Here is a 19980-nt window from a genome sequence, read left to right as displayed (position 1 = left end):
TATAAAAGCAGTTTTAAAAGTTACTGCCATAATCAGGCCTTTTCCCCTCAAATATACAACTTGCCAAATGCTCATTAAAGTGAGATACTTTTCTTTATTTCTATCATTTCCTTCAACAACATTGCAAATTACAAAGAGAGCTGTAAGTAAATAATTGCTCTCGCTTTTATGAACAACCTATTCCCGCTTGTTTAATTCATTCAGAGATACCATAATTCACTTACGGGAAAAAAAAAATCACAGTAACTTCTATGGAATGAAGAATCACTGAATACAGATGAAGAAGCAACAGACTAGTTAAAGTAATATGTGGAAACAAAGAATGATTTCCCCTTTTTCTGGCTCTATTGCTTCCACTTAGGTTTCAATCCAGATATGAGCTATGCACCAGCAGATCTCTGCTTGCAGCACTGAAGTCAATGGGGGCTCCACAAGGGTACAGTGATAAGCTCATGTGGATAGAGCAGACCTAAGATCCACAGTTTATGTACCAAAGTAACTATTTTGGTTAGATGAGTGATTTTTTTTAAACCAAAATACTTTAACTAGTGCAGCTCCCAGTGTGGATGCAGTTTACCAGTATAAAGGTGCCTATACTGGTATAGCTTATTCCCATACATTTAGCGTTTTCAAACTGACATAGTTAAAGCAGTACAGAAGCTGTGTGTAGACAAGCTCTTAGGGCTAGATCCAAAATGGGAACTTCAACTCAGCATTCCAACACCTAACATCCAGGTACCTTGCTGCCTAGTGGTATCCACAGCCCTGAGTTAGGCACCCAGGCTCTCTATACAATGCATGGGGAAAGTTAGGATCCTAAGAATGGGATTCACAGAAGCCAGCAAGCTGAGCGGGGGAGATGCCCAAGTTAACAGGCGAGATAGGCAGACTAACACCTAGTTTGAGGATCCCTCTAGGGCTTAGGCGAGAGCTGGGCATCTAGGCATCAGAACTTAGATGGTAGTGTACAAGCCAAGAGGCAGGAATTTAGGTGCCTACAGGGTTAGATGGGGGTTTTGAGGCAGGAGCGGCGGAAGCTTCCTACAAGTGTGTGTGGGGGCCACTGGTGCCCAAACTGAGGTCCCATCCACCTGCACCGTCCCTTTCCTGAGGCCCCACCCTCGCACCATCCCCTCCTCTTAACACCCGGCCCCGCACTTGCTCTTCTCCACCCACTCTCCCCCAACCCCTCGTTCGCCCTTATGGCCAGTAAAAAGTGGGAGGGCATTTCCAGTGCAGTGAGGGATGCTGATGCTGCTTTGATAGTGGCCTTGGTCCAGCCTTAGATTAGAATTAAGGCTGTCAATTAATTGCAGTTAACTCAAGCGATTAATTCAAAACAAATTAACTCGATTAAAAAAAATCAATCGCAATTTTAATTGCACTGTTAAACAATAAAATACTAATTTAATTTTATTATAAATATTTGTGGATGTTTTTCTACATTTTCAATTATATTGATTTCAATTATAACACAGAATACAAAGTGTACAATGCGCCATTATTTTCTATTACAAATATTTGCACTCTAAAAAGGAAACAGTATTTTTCAATTCACCTCATACAAGTACTATAGTGCAATCTCTTTATCGTGAAAGTGCAGTTTACAAATGTAGATTTTTTATTACATAACTGCACTCAAAAACAAAACAATGTAAAACTTTAGAGCCTACAAGTCCATTCAGTCCTACTTCTTGTTCAGCCAGTCGCTAAGACGAACAAGATTGTTTACTTTTACGGGAGATACTGCTGCCAGCTTCTTATTTACGTCACCTGAAAGTGAAAACAGGTATTCACATGGCACTTTTGTAGTCGGTGTTGCAAGGTACTTACGTGCCAGATATGCTAAACATTCGTATACCCTTTCATGCTTCAGCCACTATTCCAGAAGACATGCTTCCATGCTGATGATGCTTGTTAAATAAATAATGCATTAATTAAATTTGTAACTGAGCTCCTTGGAGGAGAATTGTATATCTCCTGCTCCGTGGTTTTATCTGCATTCTGCCATATTTATTATGTTATGGCAGTCTCGGATGATGACCCAACATATGTTGTTCGATTTAAGAACACTTTCATTGCAGATCTGACAAAATGCAAAGAAAGTACTAGTATGAGATTTCTAAAGATAGCTTCAGCACTTGACCCAAGGTTAAAGAATCTGAAGTGCCCTTAAAAATCTGAGATGGATGTGGTGTGGAACATTCTGTCAGAAGAAATAGGACTGAGTGGACTTGTAGGCTTTAAAGTTTTACATTGTTTGATTTTTGAGTGCAGTTATGTAATAAAAAAAATCTACATTTGTAAGTTGCACTTTCACGATAAAGAGATTGCACTACAGTACTTGTATGAGGTGAATTGAAAAATACTATTTCCTTTTTACAGTGAAAATATTTGTAATAGAAAATAATATAAAGGAGAATTGTACACTTTGTATTCTGTGTTATAATTGAAATCAATATAATTGAAAATGTAGAAAACATCCAAATATATTTAAATAAATGGTATTCTATTATTGTTTAACAGTGCAATTAATAACTTGTTTTAATCTCATGATTAATTGCTATTAATTTTTTTAATTGTTTGACAGCCCTAATTAGAACAACAACTGAATATGAACATTTTTGGTATGCTGCCAAAAGTTTGCTGACAACACTGGTGACAGAAGGGAGGTAGCAATTTTCAAAAGCTTTTATCACAGCCAAACTGGAATGGAATTTCATGGGACAAAGAAAAGGCACTTCTCCTTTATGAATTTCAAATACTTGCTGCAAACAATGATGCTGTTACAGTGTCTCTAGAAGAGGTCACAAGAAACTTTTATAACAGAAACAACCAAAATATCAGTATCACTACCCAGCTCTTGCTATACTTTTATTATATTACATATAATAGCCTATGTTGATCTTCTAAGTTGTAATGTAAATTTACCTCTGATTTCTTTCTTCACGGGTCTCCGCTTCACTTCTGGCTATAAAGCAGGATCCCTTTCATTTTGCTAATGGTGGATAAGACAACGCCACTCCATATAAGAGGGCAGGAAGTCGGGCAGGCATGATAAAGCAAGTGTTCTAGCCTGAATGCTGGAACACTGATATCTGATAAGGCTGGAGTAGGGGTGCTATTTTTGTTAGTTTGTACATAGGAAGAGACTGATGGGCTTGTAGACCTTTTAGTTAATTGCTTGGTGAAGGAGATACAGGATTGAGGCACTTGCTGGCTTGAATGGGGGAAGAGGAAGAGAAACACTACTGCCTTTGTCCAAGTCAGAGTCCTACAGAACCACTGATGCTGCTCCTCTACCATCCAAGCCAGCAAAAGCCCTGAAGCCTTCACCTCCATGGAACCATCTGCCACAGTTGGCACTTCGCTTCCCCTTACTGAGTTCCCTAACCAGTGGTCTGTCACACTCCCTGGAAACTCTTACCACCCCTCCCACTCAACACATTATAGAAATTGTTCAACAGCCCACAATTTCTGTGATTATAATGGTGATAAGGTTCAGCAAGATATTGTGTGAGTTAGAGCCATCAGTGGGTGATAACATTTGCATGCTTTTCTTAAAATAACTAAATACCACCAAAATAGATGATTATTTATTATTCGGTGCTCTGAGCTCATTCCTTACACTTCCCCTTCGAGCCCTTTTCCATCCAGTGTTCCAGTCCCACAGCAGACAGGACTCTACACAACAAGTTAGTTGTGTTGGTTTACTCGGCTTTTCAGTAAGTTACAAAACTGGTAGGTCATGTTCCACCTTAAATGAAAGTCAAGCATGAACAATTCACAAGTTATTCAAAATGATATAACATTAACTCGAGAAATTGCCCCTGTATAGAATTCCAGGATTAATGTAATCTCATTAAATGGAGCACACACAGACACAAAACCACTGAATCTGAACAGATGAAAAGTACTTACCTCAAGATCTTTTTTAAGTCTCTCCTCTCGTTCAGTACTGTATTCAAGTTCACTGGCCTGTCGCCGGAGAATGTCAGTGCAGTCATTATGTTCCAATTCCAGATCTTGTATTTTCTTATGCATATTTTGCAGTGCATTGTTCCGCTCCTGAAAACAATGTGCATTTTACTACAATACTTTATTTCAATAAGCACAGTCAACAAAGAGAAGTACCATAGGAGGTAAAGACTGATGGATACATTCGCTTCCAGGTTCTGGCAGCGGGAGTCTCTATATAGGCCCCCAATGGCAAGAAGTCCACCTGAAGCAGAGGATAAAGATACCAGTGATGCAAGCTGCCACAACACCCCAATCAACCTGGGGATCTGGAAATGGTCACTACTGTCCAAAAAGTGGTGCTAGTTAGAGAAAGGCATGGACAGGGCACCTGAAATATGGGCTAATTCAGCATGCCACCAAGGTAGACTCCAATGGAGGGGCTCCTATAGAATACCAGCTATAAGTTAAAGTGTGGTTCGATTCTGAAAAGTTACTGTAAAAGGTTCCACATTTGTCTTTCACCGGCTGAAGCTCAAATTTGCTCAGTTTACAAGTAAAAGGCGGGACAGACTGACAATATCCTGGACAAACCGTATGGAAGTAAGATAAATTTTACTGAATTAAGTTGAATAACTTTGGTTTGCGTTGCATTAAAAAAAAAGGCAATGTATTATTGTAGATTGTTTGTAACTTTTCTAGGGATGTGACTAATGTAAATGTTAGGAATTTCAAATAACTGTTTCACAATATATGTGAAGTGGGTTTCCTAGAAGGTAGTCGGGAGAAGCTAAACCCTGGGGAGAGACCCATTGTCTACTATTACCTACTACTGGAAATTCCAGATCAAAGACCCCTGGATTGTATAAACGATGGATTAAACTTTGTGCTTGTTCTGAGCTGAAGCTCTGATGAATTTAGAATCACAAGAAAACCCTTTGGGGTGAGGATTGCTCCTGCCAGAGCCCATATTAGGGTTGGGGTGATCTCTGGTATGCTTATTAGCATGCACATAGATTCTCTTACTGTTTTTAGTAGGTTTTCTCTGTAGTGCTTTTTACCTTCTGAATAGGCTTGCACAGGAGGTGCTGTGTGGTACCTTACTTAGTTATTAGTCTCTGAAGAGAAAGTAAGCAAGCCTGCTTAGGCAGAGTCTCTTGATGAGACATTACAGTATAGTCAGGAGCCTGTGCAGCCTGGAAGTACCCTGGTCTAAATGGAATGAGACACATCTCCACTCAAGGGGATGGGGGATGACGGCCAGGAGAACCAGAAGCCTAGTGTGGGTGCCCTTGCTGGATCATAGAGGGGGAATATACATGCAGTTGCCCTGAACTGTGACAAAAAGGTTTTTTTTTTTTCTAACTTCAGGCCCTGAAAACTCACTCTGAGATCTGAAAGTCAGACTGGGCTCTTTCCTTCTCACATAGCACCAATGACAAAAGGTTCTGAGGGCAAAATTATTTCCTCATTTATTCCTGTGCACCTCTTCACAGGTTAGTACAAGTAGAACTGATTGAAATCTAGTAAATAATTTGGTTTATGATAAATAAAAAAGAACAGACAGCTTAGTCTCCTGCAGTTGTCTTGCCTCTGTAGGGCTAACAGAGTGAAGAGCAGCAAAAGTTTATTTTGTCACTAAAGTCAAGGAATACAGATGTGTGGGGTAAGAAGGTACCCCTTTTTTTTTTTTTTTTTTTTTTACAAAGTGACTCTTCAAAGTAGACTCACACTTAAAACTCTCCTTCTGCTGTATGTCAGGGAGCGTGCAGTGTAAATACTACTTTGCCTTCTACCATTTTCTCCTGCCCCACAACATGGGTGGGGAGCACAATTCAAGACCCAAGTTTGTACTAAAAAACCTAAAACCAAAACCATTGTGCGATTTTAGATTCTCTGGAGAACAGTTTCAGATCTGCACGTTATTATAAAGGTAAATGACTATTGCATATTACAATCAATTTAGAAAACTGATTATTGCACATTAGATTTGAAAGTGTGCACAGCACGCTGCTTTGTTACTTCAGCTAAAGTAACCTCTGTGTGTGATTATTGCTGTAATTCAACTGTCCTATATAAGGCTTTTTCCTTCATTAATTTCTAAAGGTGTTTTGTACAAACGCATATAGCTCCTCTGTGAGAAGAGGACTGATTAGCTAGTTTGCTTGACAACGATTCAGCTGCAAGTTCAGGATATTTAAAACTGTGCTTAGTATCTGTTAATCGGTGTTGTTTTCGCTACATCCCTGTTTCTCAACGGATATGTCATAAGCTCAAGATGAGTCAAGAAGGGGTCACGGTCAGAATCAATCTTTAGAAAGAAGATAAAATTGACTTTCTGCCTATTAGTGCTGAGCTGCTGCACTAACTCCCCAAGCCTTTACTCCCACCCCTGCCATCAGCTTCTCCACTGATGCAGGGAGTTTGACCTCCACTTCAGCATACAGAACTTCTCTTCAGCCAACAGGGCTCACTCAACACCTACAGAGGTGCCTCCTTTTGGCTCCTCTCTCCTCCCTCAGCCCAGTATCCAGAGTTGCGGCTCCTTTTTAGGCCTCAGGGCCACCTTTTCCTTACACTCAGGTAACTCCCTAGATAGGAGTGTGAGAAACTTGGCTGGCTGGGTGGAAAGAGATGCTGCGAAGTGGAAGCGGGGGGGAAAAGGGAGCCAGAAAAGTATGTATCACAATACAGCATGAGACAAATGTACAAAATAATAATAGCAAAGAGTCCTGTGGCACCTTATAGACTAACAGACGTATAGGAGCATGAGCTTTCGTGGGTGAATACTCACTTCTTCGGATGGATGTCATGCATCCGAAGAAGTGGTTATTCACCCACCAAAGCTCATGCTCCTATACGTCTGTTAGTCTATAAGGTGCCACAGGACTCTTTGCTGCTTTTACAGATCCAGACTAACACGCTACCCCTTTGATACTTAAAATAATAATAATAATAAGTTGAATACTTGTGATACTGTACCACAAAAAACAAGACAAACCAATAAGAATAGGGAAGTAGTATTATTGGTCTTTTCTGCTCCCTCACTCCCCCAGAAAAAAAGCAAAATTTAAGATGGATACTGTGGATATGGGGTCATGAGCTAGTAAAAGCTGAGAATAACTGTACTAAAATAGCTGCATAGTTTGCCGTATTCATTCTCTATACCTATCCATCTGTCTCAAAACAGACTTCAAGTATTTCAAGCAGTAAATGTGCAATCAAGTTAACTTCATCAAGGTTTAACAAACAGTTTGTCCTTTTATAAAAGAGGCTAAATTACAGAAATTTATTCTCTTGCTCAGTTTCTTTATTTCCAACTGTTTCCAAATTGGTCAAGAAACAAGATGACTCTTCCTAAATATTGCTTCAGTGTCCCCCAAAATCTGCTATATATTTGTTCTTCTGATAACCACTTTATCATCATAACAGAGACTGAACAAAGGTTATACCAAACTATGTAAGATTAGGGAGTAAGTTTAAATCAAATGAAAACATACACACATTTCTAAAACTGTATCATGCACACATCTTTGACACACATTCTAAGACAAATCCAATCTCCCAGGTAGAGGGGAATTCTCAAAATGTGTAAAGCTTGCAGAGTTGCTCCTAAGCCAGTCTCCTCTCCCCGCCAGCTTAGGCGGGTATGGTTAGGGGAAGTGAGCAGGGGGTAATGACACAGGTGGAGGGGCTCTTCCCTCTTTAGGGCCCCTAGCTAGCTGTTCTATGCTATTGTACATCTGAATTGAGGCAACCTGAGACTCAGGGAGCTGTAACCAGCTTCCTGATGGTACCTTTTAATCTCCTTTCCACCTGTGCCAAAATAAGCTTGGAGCAAGAGACAGAATTTCACCCATAGCCTGGAGGCAGATTTTTTTTTTTTTAAATGGCCTTTTAAGGCAGCAACAAGTAGATCATACTGAGTAAATATACTGCCTGGGTACAGCTAGAAAAATTGTAAAAGGTCTGTCTACTCTGGGATATTCATTTATATATTTAATAAAGAATAAGATAAGAGTTTATCTGAAATTTGAAATAATTTCCTATGTGAACAGTATGTGGTATGTTTCCAAATCCCAGCTGGTGAGATTGGAAAGGAAAAAAAAAATATTTCTACTGGAAACTGATTCAACTGTTTTTATAAATATTGTCTCCACAGGTTGTAAATAATTCAGGTTTCTGGAGATTTTGAATAGGAATAGTTTTCTGTTTAGAAACTGATTGAACTATTTTACAAAACAGTCTAGGTGAACTATAAATAATTAAAGTTTATAGTACTATAAATTAACCAAGCTGTCATTGTTTAAATTTCCGTGTATGGTGAATGCACTACCAAACTAAACCACCACTGGGATCATTATTAATCTAGCTGCAGACACTCAGCAGTTCTATGGTTTTAGTGTGTTCTATAGCTGTAACTCCACAGATGATAAAAAAAAGACCATCCAAGTAATGAGCCCCCAATATCCCTACCACATACTTAAGCAGGAGCTCCCAAAAGTGCCAGAAAGAATAGCTGTGGTTTGGAGGGCAGCTCTAAGCTTTTCCATAACTAGTATCAGAAGCAAATCATAAATCCAGTGATTTAAATAGAGGAACTTTGGAGACACAATTTGTCAAAATGGTTTTCTGTGCAGAAAACAGCACGACTGCAATAAACACTCCTGTCCATTTACTCCGATTCAACACCAACAGAAGAGACACTTAGTAAAAAAAACAAAAACAAAAATTTACCAGAGAGACATGCATTTGGTGTTCAAATTCTGCTACTACGGCTATGTCATGTACACTTATAGCTAGAAATTACTAATTATCTCCAAAGTGGGGAGGGGGAGAGAGAGAGAACTATTCACACAAGCGTTTATCAGAAAGTGAAGTCTGACAAGACCTTACCCATGTGCAATGCTTAAGGAAACACAAGCCCTTTGTTAAAGCTTTAAATGGATTTCCTGAAACCAGTTCCAACTGAGTGTTTTAGAAACCTCTGTAAAAAAAAAATTGAACCACAAGAATGTAACAGAACTAGAATAATTTTATCATGACCTAAAAGATTGAGATCCACCAAATGTAGTGAGACTAAAATTAGTTTAGTCTCTCTTTCAGTTAGGTTATTCATAGGCAGCATGCCATGGATTCATTAGTGTCCCCTGGAAAGATGACCATTAGTGTAAAATGCATGTGAAAATATATGGGCAATTGGGACAAGGTATTATGGCACTGCTAAAAATAATCCAAAACACTACACTAGAGAAAGTTTGAGCTAAAATCCTATTTTCTACTCTTGTGACACTGAAGTTAGCAACTACATGTTTATCAGTATGTTGGGAGATGCTTTTTGGAGCAAGTGATAATTATGAGAAATGGAGGAAAACTGAACTCTGAACTTGTCCTGGGTCTACATTAGCTGTGCATAAACTAATAGATATAGTATTGTCTCCACTATGGGGAAGATATATAGTGATATTGCTCCCTTTGAACAAGCATCCCTTATATTCACAATATAGTACAGAGAACACTAAGGAGGAGGGAAGTTTGATGGGAAGTTCAATTACAATGTTATTTTAAGAATATTATATCTTGCAAGAGCCATAAGTATAGTTGACTTTTTTATTCACACATTATGGACTTGATCCTGAAGGTTACTGAGCTATCCTACAAGTTCCCATTGAAGTTAGTGGGAGTTCAGGGCTCTCAGTAGCTCACAGGAGGGCTCCACACCTTGCAGAATCAACTCCTAAATGAGCAACGGTATCATGTATACTCAAAAGGTACAAGGATAATTTAACTATGTAAGAGGTGCAGGCATGCTTACACAAAAAACCCTATAGTACTCACTGGGAAAGTATTTTCTAGGTTAACCACAAGGTGATGCTATTGCACTTATTACTGAATTTATCCTTCTTAGTTGTAAACCAGCTGGCATTCCAAGCACACTAGGGAGAGCCACACTGCAGTATGTTAGAAAGCAGATTATTCTCCCTCTGTCTCCTAGAGACACACTTCAATAGTTTAAGCGGGATTCATTTCTGTATCCTGTTATGGACATTAACTCCAAGCCTGTCTTCAAGAGTTTATGCAGTACATTGTTCCTCTAGCTTTCAACATACAGATTAAGGCCCACATTTTTAAAAGGAACCTCAACTTGTCCTTCAATTTCACATCCAATTATAACTGTGAGTACACAACTAGAGGTCAGTATTTTAAATGTAGCTGCAAGTGCTCAATGTCAGAGAGACTGGCACACTTTTGCAGTCAACTTCCATGATTGTGTCCGCTTGCTGATTTTTTACTCCTTGTCAAATCTGGCTATCAGACAAAACAGAATTTAAAACTAAACCACAGATAATTACTATCAACTAGTGACTGAGACAGTCAGTATATATTTAATAAAATCCATATTTACATGGTATCTTAGGAAGAATAGAAAGCCCATGAGGGAAAATGCAGATTCAAATCAAAGTAGTGGAGTAATATGGGGAGAATACAGCCACCCTGTGAGGAAAGGCGCCTGCTGGTGCTACTTGGTAAAGACACTGAAGCTCAGGGCTATTCTAGGAATGTGGAGCTATCATCTTTACTCCAGCTGATCAGCAACCCTACCTCCTTGACCTCTGCACATTCAATATGGGGGACCCCTCCCAACCAGCCCCATATCTTTATTCCACCATATCCCTTTCAACTTTAAACTAATCGGATTATAGATGTAATGTTCAGAGTTCCTCTCCTCCAATTCCATCGTAGACCTTCTCCAATCAGATTCCTGCCACTTGCACTTGACTGTAACTGCTCTTACCATAGTCTCTGATGACCTCTTTTCCTATACAAAGCTCAGAACCAGTACTCCATCCTCATCCTTCTTGACCTGTCAACCCCTCTGGCACAGTCAACCATACTCCTCTTGAAATCTTGTCCTGCCTTTGCTTCCATAACTCTGACCTGTCCTGGTTCTCTTTCACCTCTCTAATTATTCCTTCTGCATATCCTATGGAGGTTCCTCCTCATCTGCCTCGATCTTTCTGTGGAGAGCGGAGGGGAGTCCACAGAGCTCTATCCTTGGTCTCTTTATCTTCTCCCTCTACAATTTAGGGTAATCTCAACCACAAATTCAACTACCATCTCCATGCCGATGACTTACGGATCGACCTCTCTACTCCAGACCTGTTTCCTTTCTGTCCCAGCCTGTCTCTCTCTCTGACATCAAGTCATTGATATCTAGCCATGAGTAAAGCTCAACATCACTAAAACAAAGCTCCTAATCGCCTTAATCCCTATTACTTCCTTTCTCAATCACTGTGGACAACACCACAATCCTGCCAGCCATTCAGGCCCATAACCCGGGCATCATCTTTTTAAAACTCCTCCTTAAAACTCTCCTTTGCCATGATGCCACAAAAAAACATAACAGTTGGGCCACTGGTGCACCAATACACCAGTGTATGTATTGCCTCTATGCTGACAAATATGATTTCATTGTCTCCTTCTACTCACCAATTTGTCTGTCTTCAAATGTTGTCTCTTATCTTATATTTAGCTTGTAAGCTCTTTGGGGCATGGACCATTTTGTTCTGTGTTTGTACAGTACCTAGCCCAACTGGGTCTTATCACAGGGTCCACTCACCATGGCGGCACTTCCTGGTGGCTGTCACAGGGATTAGCTCTGCCAGCCAGTGCACCCTCTCCTGGTAGTGCCTCTTCCATCATCATCTACACCTGCAGATCTGCCTCAATCCAAGTACTGCAGCATCCTCTTCATGACTCAGCCCTCAGGCCAATCATCATCTGTATTTTCCCCTTCCAGGTTTCAGTCAATTATTCTAGCCACTTCCCCCAGGGCTAATGGGGGGGACCCAGGCCCACCCACTACTCCAGGTCCTAACGCAAGGAGCCTGTAGATAGCAGCCTCCTGCTGAGTCTCCTTAACTTCCTTCAATGCTGCTTCAATTCCCTAGGCCACTTTCCCACGGCAGCAGGACCTCCTTCACCCTTTCCTCAGAGCTTTCAAGCTAGCAAGTCCCAGCAGCCAGCCAGGTCCCCGGGTCCCTGCCAGCAACTGCTCTGTCCAAGGTGCTATCCTTGCTGCAGCTTGCTAAGAACACAGTCCTCGCTCCTTGGGCTCCCAGCTGCAACTGACCCTTGCTCTACCCTGCAGCTCCTTTTGTACTAGCCTGCTGGGCCCTGATTGGCAGCTCTGTACAGCCTCTCTCCTATTGGCTGCTTCCTGCACAGCCTCTCTAGGCTGCTCTTTTATGGGACAGAGTGTGGAAGGCTCATGAGGCCTCTATTAACCCCTTCTATTCTTGTATGGGGTAAACGAACACCCCATCACAGGTCCTGATCCATGACTAGTGTCCATGTTCCTACTGCTATTATTATTACTACTATTACTACTACTAAGGGGCTATCCATAAATTACATAACACATTAAAGGGTCGATGGGTCCTTAATTGTGTGTGTTCAGTATTAGAAAGTTTTACAAGGGACAGCTGGGTGGGTCCTGAAAATCCCCAAAAATGTGTTATGTAACTTATGGACAGCCTCTAATAATACAGGACCTTCAGAGGTAGAAAAAAAGAAATGAATGCTACCCAGGAAAGACACATATACACAGCACACAGCACCAGAACCACAGCACCACCTTGATTTCTGCTCATCATTTCACCAGCACAGCATCATTTCTAGGTCCTACCTTCAAACAGAAAGAAAAGGTAGTTCTGGGAATCAAAATACAGGAAGTGATTCTCCCTGCTCCATCCCCTATACGTTGCTCCTGAAGTCACAGCAAAAATCTTACCCAGGATCTGAATTTAAACCATTTAGTTAAAAGAGTTTGGGGTTTTTTAGGTAAATTAAAACAAACAAACAAACAAAAACCACCTCACATATACTTCCGGACTTATTTACAAAGAGTGGTATGGGTCAATAACCATGTTCTAAAGTTACACAGAAGAAGATTCAGCATTTTTAATAAAGTTAGAGAGGTAGAGTAAATAAAGTTTCATTATGGGGCATTTCATCCAGCACTTGTCTAATGTAACTACTCAGACTGGCTTTGTAGTCCTCCTACTTGTTGAATCAGAACAATTCTTAATACATCTTCTGATACAAATAGGGACATAGTAATCGTTCCATCGGGACACTGCAGACATTTGTTAAATGCATAATATAATGTGTAACTAAATATCACTGTTATCATAACTAAAGCCTCAAAAATAGGGGTCTGAATGTTTGGGGACCCAGTGATTTAGTGATATGACTGAACTTTTCACCATTAGCTTAACTGATCTGAATTCAGCTCAGGTGAGTAGTAACCAAGATTTATCTGATGGCTCTTCAGTGACCTATGCAAAATAATTGTAATGGTCAGAGACAATGTCCACTTCAAAGTCAATTACACAACCGGCATGCTTATTGAGAGTCTCAGAAGAATGGCCTGGGTTCAAATGCAGATGAAAAATTAATTGCCTTCTCTTTAAAGGGGAAGACCCACTGTACTGGACTTTCTCCTGCACAGAAGAAAGGGACATTGATTTTAAGAAAGGTACTGTTGCCCATTCTTACCTGCTCTGTGGATAAATGGTGGACTTCAATCTCCAGGGATCAAATAGGCCACCACCTTTCAAAATTACCATATTCACAAGATTTTTAAAATTAACTAAAGCCTTGACAGCTATTAAATGATCTCCTTATTAATAAAATAAATTAAGTGATGGTATTATGCTTGGCTTATACTATGTACATAATAGGCATTTTTTTAGTTAGTGCTTTACTATAAATAAAATACCTGCAACATAAACTGGAACTCTCTTCTTTCTGCTTCACACTGCTCTAACTGAAACCTGAACTCCTTTAATGCTGTCTCTCTGATTTGCAATTCCATCATATTCCTCTGCTCCTTGTGATGCTCCAGAGTCTCCTTGATGTAGATAGTCTTGTTTTATTATCAAATCTCATGAAAAGTTTTAAAAATCCTATTTAAAAGTATTACATATAATAATATCAAATCTACTGTGCCTCAAAGAACCATTTAATCCTTGCTGTCTAGCCTTACAGACATATAGACCTTGGCTGAAAGTGTATTTAAAAATTCACTTCCATGACTAGTGTCTTACTAGTAGGCTTACATGGATTGGAATTTAGCGTCTGGGCTACCCAAGACCAAGAATGCTTCATGTTACTTCTCAGAGCTAGCTCAGGAATGGAGTTGATTGGATTGGAAGAAACCATGTCCAGCTGTTCTCAGCTAAATGTGAAGTCTTAAAGGGAGAAATAAAAGAGGAAAATGGGAATATCCAAGATTCTCCCCCCTTGTCTAAATACATGAAGATGGGCTTTAAAGGAGTGATCTGCTCTTTTTCTCTCTGGCTATGTCATGTTTGTTGACAGTCACTTCTTCACTTCACAAGAACCCCTGTGGCTCCATTCCTTAAAAGCATAAAGAACATTTATGTATTCAAATATAAATAACAACATTTGAGGGGAAAGGATCTAATATGTCTGTAAGTCAGTTTTATGTAATTTGGGACCACAAACACTAAAATGCCTTAATTATCAGGCAGGCCTACATTTGAACTGGGAGATATGATTTAGCTGAGCTGCCACCCGTGTTACCCCAGCTACACTGCTATTTTTAGTGCACTAGCTTCAGAAGACTTAATGCTGGTATATCTACACAAGCTGGGACTCACAGCTCCAGTTCAAATGCAGATGTACCCTGTTGCACAGTTATTGCAAGGTGTCACCACAGGGCACAATAAAGTTGTTTGGGTGCCTTAACTGTGTATTTTCATATCTTAATCTGTTTGGATATCTGTTAAACATAACCTTAACTTTTAATTTCCAGGGTTTGTACTGACTGGGTATGGAATAATTACATCCTTGTTACGTTTTTTTTACCCTTACATTGCTTATACATACTCTCAATTTTAACTCCATTTTAACATTTTTTGTTGTTGTTTTGGAATACAAATTAATGCAAAGACTTATTTGAAGAGCAGCATGCAACTGCAATATAAGAAGAAGCCTGACAATCTGTCTTGATGTACTAGGCGTTTTTGCCAAATGGCAGGACATTTTGACACCAGCCACCACCACCTGCAGAAATGCTAACATAGACAAGGCATTGAAAGGCATCAGTGTCTTAACCACTGTGTCATCCTGCTCTGAGTGTTTAGATCACGAGCAACTAACTCGAGCCCTATCTACACTAGTATTTCCACTGTAACCACCAGTGGAGCTTCTCACCATTTCATACAGGCCATATACAAAATTCATTTTTTTAAAAGTAAGTAACTTTGGAGACTTTTTTATATAAGAATCAGCAACTCAGGAGTTGTATATTGCTACAGTATAACCTTCAAAAGGAAGAAAGATTGTACTTTTGTAAGCCTATGCTAAAATATTTCACATTCTATGGAACATTGTCTGAATTTTTTCTTTTGTTCAGAAAAAAATTATTCACGCACAGATAAAAGTCCAGACATTATTACGTCACTCTGTTCATTACTTATATTTAAATATTATACCTGTATAACGTTTTCCAGTTTAGTCCTCTCCTTCAGAAGTAACTCATATTCACTATTACAGGTCTTGAGGATGTTATCTTTCTCCTCTAAATCATTTGTAAGTCTTTGCTGCTGTTCCTTCCAATTCTGCTGAGAAATATGAAACACTTTCTCGGTCTCAGCCAATTTCTGTTGAAGCTCTGCATTCATGGCTATTATTTAAAAGAGAAACATCATCTGCTAAGTTAACTTTTTGTTAAAGATGGTAAAACCAGTGTTAGCTCTCCTATGTATTCCGATTCTTTAAGCATATAACAGAAAAAGGGTTAGAATAGTAATGATTCTAGAGCTGTAGATTACTTTTGATCTATACTGTAGCAATAATATCAATACTTTGCAGTTCTGTAGCATCTTTCGTACAAAGATCTCAAAATGCTTTACAGACTTTAATAAATTGAACCTCACAACACCTCTAGGAATAGTTAAGAATTACCTCCATTGTAAAAAGAGAAACTGAAACATGGAGTGGTTAACTTCATAATAGTTCATTCCCCTTGCTCAACTGATTTCCATGTTTTGTTTTGGGTATCGCTTGTACACAGATATAACTTTTTGTATCTCCTTCACTATGTCTTTTTACTTGGTTTTCTTTCTTCAGCTTCAACTCCTGTCTTCACCTTAACTTCCTTCAACCCAATTCAATATTGATAATCTGCTAACAGATAAGAGTATCCTTCGATGAAAGCTCTACCAACTACATCTCCCTTCTAAACTGGTCATCCTGGTATCCATTACATACCATCTAGAAGCTAGGAACTCACCACATCTGCCTTCTGTCACATGTATAACTGTAACACTGCCCCGCCCAATACTCTAGCACTCTTCCTTTCAACCATGATTCATACTGCCTTCTCCTGTCTCCAATTACTGTAATTCCCAGCTCTCTAAAGATCACTATGTCCAATAAGGGGAACACAGTCTCTGTATCCCCAAATCTTAATTAGTTTTTCATTTAGTTCAAAATCCAGTATAAAATTAATCAAAGGATCAATTCCCTTACCTAATCTCAACTCCCTTTTCTAACAATTTTATATACTCTCTGAATACCAGACTTCCTTCTGTCTCTTTCCCTGACCCCTCCACACTGGGTATAATAGATCTCTCTCCCTCACTGCCTTCCCATAATTGTGAACAGACTCTCTATATTTCACTTGATTTTCTTAAAAGCCCATCACAGGACCCAACTCTTCTACCTGACTAACTCTTAGCCCACTTAAAAAAAAAAACCAATCCTAAATTATTCTGGGTCTCTTTGTTGCCCCGTATGCAGTCTTCCCTGTCCTAACTTAGTCTCTTTAAAAAATCCTCTTATTCTGCAGGAAACATTTACACCCCAACCCTACAACTGCATGCAAGTGATTGGGCCCCTTTACACTGACCCAGAGCCTCAGTGACTTCAGTGAAGATTCGCACTGGGGTATACATGTGCAGGAGCTAGCTATCGAAGATCCTGAAATATAAGTTAGACTGGACAGAAAAGGAATAAATTTTCTAAAGAAACTCTCTGTTGTTAAAGGAAGCTCAACCTACAGGATAGGAAATCCCATGCAGGATAGGATGGTATATTATAGAGACAAGATTGTATGTATTTGTGTTTGTACTCCTGCCCTAAACTAAACTAAAGACGCTGTCAGTATGGTTTGTTGAAACCCATGTTACTATTACTATTTTACGTATATGGCTGATCAGCTACGAAGTAGTGGTTCATTTTTCAGATGTGGATTTCATATTAAGCTAACTTTACATTATTTCAGTTTCTCATTTTACTTAATGCACAGTGTGGTACTGAGAGGTAACTGAGCACAACTTTCAGATACAGAGATCTTCACAAGTTCCTCCCTTCCACTATCATTTTCTGCTTTCTTCTAAATTTTAAAAGTGCAAAAGAAAAGATTTTCTAAAAAAGGTTACAGACAGGATAAACTAAGGGGAAAAGATAATAAATGGCACAAACCAAAGGTTGCCAGAGGAGAAAGGAGAATCCATAGGAAAGACTTAGGGTTGCCAACTTTCTAATCGCACAAAACCAAATACCCTTGCCCCACCCCCTTCCCAGGGGCCTCTTCCCTTCTCCGAGGCCCCTCCCCCTGCTCACTCCATCCACCCTCCCTCTATCGCTCGCTCCCCACCACCCTCGCTCACTGGCTCATTTTCACTGGGCTGGGGCAGGAGGTTGAAGCGGGGGGGGAGCTGTGAGGGCTCTGGCTGGGGTGCAGGATGAGGTTCCAGGCTGGGGCCAAGGCGTTCAGAGTGTGGGAGGGGGCTCTACGCTGAGGCAGGGGGTGGGCTCTGGGGTAGGACCGGGGATAAGGGGTTTCGAATACAGGAGGGGGGCTCCGGGCTGGGGTCAAGGGCTTTGGAGTGTAGGAGGGGGTTCAGAATTGGGGCAGTGTGTTGGGGTGCAGGAGGGTGTTCGGGGTGTGGGCTCCAGGAGGGAATTTAGGTGCGGGACGGGGCTCAGGGCTGGGGCAATGGATTGAGGTAAGGGAGGGGGTGAAGGGTGCAGGCGGCGCTTACTTCAGGTGGCAACATGTCTCTTGGCTCCTAGGTAGAGGTGCGGCCAGGTGGCTCTACGCGCTGCCTCCACTCACAGGTGCCGCCCCTGCAGCTCCCATTGGCCACGATTCCCGGCCAATGGGAGCTGAAGAGCCAGCGCTTGGGGCGAAGGGGCAGCGCATGGAGCCCCCCTGGCTGGGCCTCCGCCTAGGAGTGAAGGGACATGTCACCGTTTCTGGGGTGCGCCAACCAGATTTTTAACGGCTCGGTCAGCGGTGTTGGCCGGAGCTGCCACGGTCCCTTTTCAACTGGGTGTTCCCATCAAAAACCAGACACTTGGCAACCTTAGGAAGACTGCAAGCTCACAGTAGGGCCCATCTAATAAAGCATTAAACTACTGAGACGTTGGCCATTAAAGCAGCAAGCAATCAAGAAAAGACTAGAGAAGGTTCCAATCCCCCGGGGAGAATGAATGTTAAGCCATAAACTGATAGAGAACAGAGAAGAAAAGAGTCAAATCAGGATTATGTTGCATCAGCTAATTAGTTCCTTAAACCTAGAAATAAGTCACAAAACAAGATTTTGACAGCTGGCACTTTAGGTAGATTGTGTCTTACAATGTTCAATGATTAAACAGGAGATGCTGAAAAGCTGATATTTAAAAGAATGCTATGATTAGTAGGTATAGGAAGGAACATAGAGAACTTTTCTATAAATAGGAAACTAACAACTAAGTCTTTAGCTTGCAGTGTTTAATGATGGCTTGCAAAAGAAACCATATTGAATTTGTGCCTTTCCCCCCCCCCCTTCTCCTTACAACGTATATGGCACCCCTCAAAGCCAAAGGATTTTTAATTATTTCAAGGAAGTAGAAAGATCAACTTGGCTGGTATTTCTAAGGTAATTGCCATGTCAAATCCAGTGTTCTTTCTTGGAAAACTCAAAAATATGTATTAAGAGCATTCTAAACCCTTAATTGAATGAGTGAGGTTGTTGAATCCTTAACATAGATATATTTTATCCTAACTTTTTAAACTAAAAAGGTGGTGTTTTTTAACAAAAACAAATCACTTCTCTTTTCAGTCATAAACCTACCAGTTCTCCATTCATCCACTCAGTCTTTCAAAGTATATTAGACCATATAAAAGACAAGTAGAAAAAAAGCTTCATTAAAAACAACACCCACACACCATTCTCAATCCTCCTTCCCCCCCCTTTTTTTTTAAACTTTGCAGGTTACTTGTAATGTAAGGAATGTTGCATGGAAGGAGAATAAAGAATGGGAGAAAAAGAAGTTGAAAATGATGGCTGAGAGGTAGACAGATGAGCAGAAGAAGCTTAAACTTCTTGCAGAAGTCAGAAGAAAGATTCAAAGAGAGTGGTGTTATGTGATGCTTTGGGAAATTATGTACATAGGATGTTTGATATTATGAACGCTGTGTGTATCTATATCAAATTACAAACTCCATTTTGATGGTACGGCTAGTCTGTGCTTTCTCTGCTGTTTCTTACCTCCATCTTTGGAGGAAAATTTCAAGGGGTGGTTACACCAGGCTAAAAATGGAGCTAAATCTTGATGATGAGCCATTCAAATAGAGCAGTGGTTCTCAACCAGGGGTCCGGGGCCCTGTGCAGGCCTGCGAGCGGGCTTCAGGGGGTCAGGCAAGCAGGGCCAGCAGGGCTCAGGATGGAAAGCTGAAGCTCCACTGCATGGGTCTGAAGCCCAGGGCCCTGAACCCCATCACTTGAAGCTGAAGCCTGAGCAATGTAACTTCGTGGGGGCCCCCTGTGGCGTGGGGCCCTGGGCAACTGCCCTGTTTGCTACCCCCTAACGCTGGCCCTGGCTTTTATATGCAGAAAAACAGTTGTTGTGGCAGGTGGACCGTGGAGTTTTTATAACATGTTGAGGGGGCCTCAGAAAGTAAAAGGTTGAGTATCCCTGAAATAGAGCACTCAGACGAAA

At 40.6% G+C, this 19980-nt stretch overlaps 1 protein-coding gene across 2 annotated transcripts in view; it reads right to left on the bottom strand.

Annotated features, from left to right (window-relative positions):
- Positions 1-19980, bottom strand: part of CCDC171 (coiled-coil domain containing 171) — a 215773-nt gene that overhangs the window by 174307 nt on the left and 21486 nt on the right. For both annotated transcript variants that reach the window (XM_024211088.2, XM_029911722.1), the window contains 2 exons: positions 15483-15673; positions 3922-4068 (listed from right to left, as the gene is read on the bottom strand). In XM_024211088.2, the coding sequence (XP_024066856.1) occupies positions 3922-4068; positions 15483-15673 (338 nt within the window). The remainder of the gene's footprint in view (positions 1-3921; positions 4069-15482; positions 15674-19980) is intronic.

The sequence above is a fragment of the Terrapene carolina genome, unplaced genomic scaffold, assembly GCF_002925995.2.
Source record: "Terrapene carolina triunguis isolate 2854851 unplaced genomic scaffold, T_m_triunguis-2.0 Scaffold113, whole genome shotgun sequence".
NCBI lineage: Eukaryota > Metazoa > Chordata > Testudines > Emydidae > Terrapene > Terrapene triunguis.
This window is presented reverse-complemented; position numbering and strand designations above follow the sequence as displayed.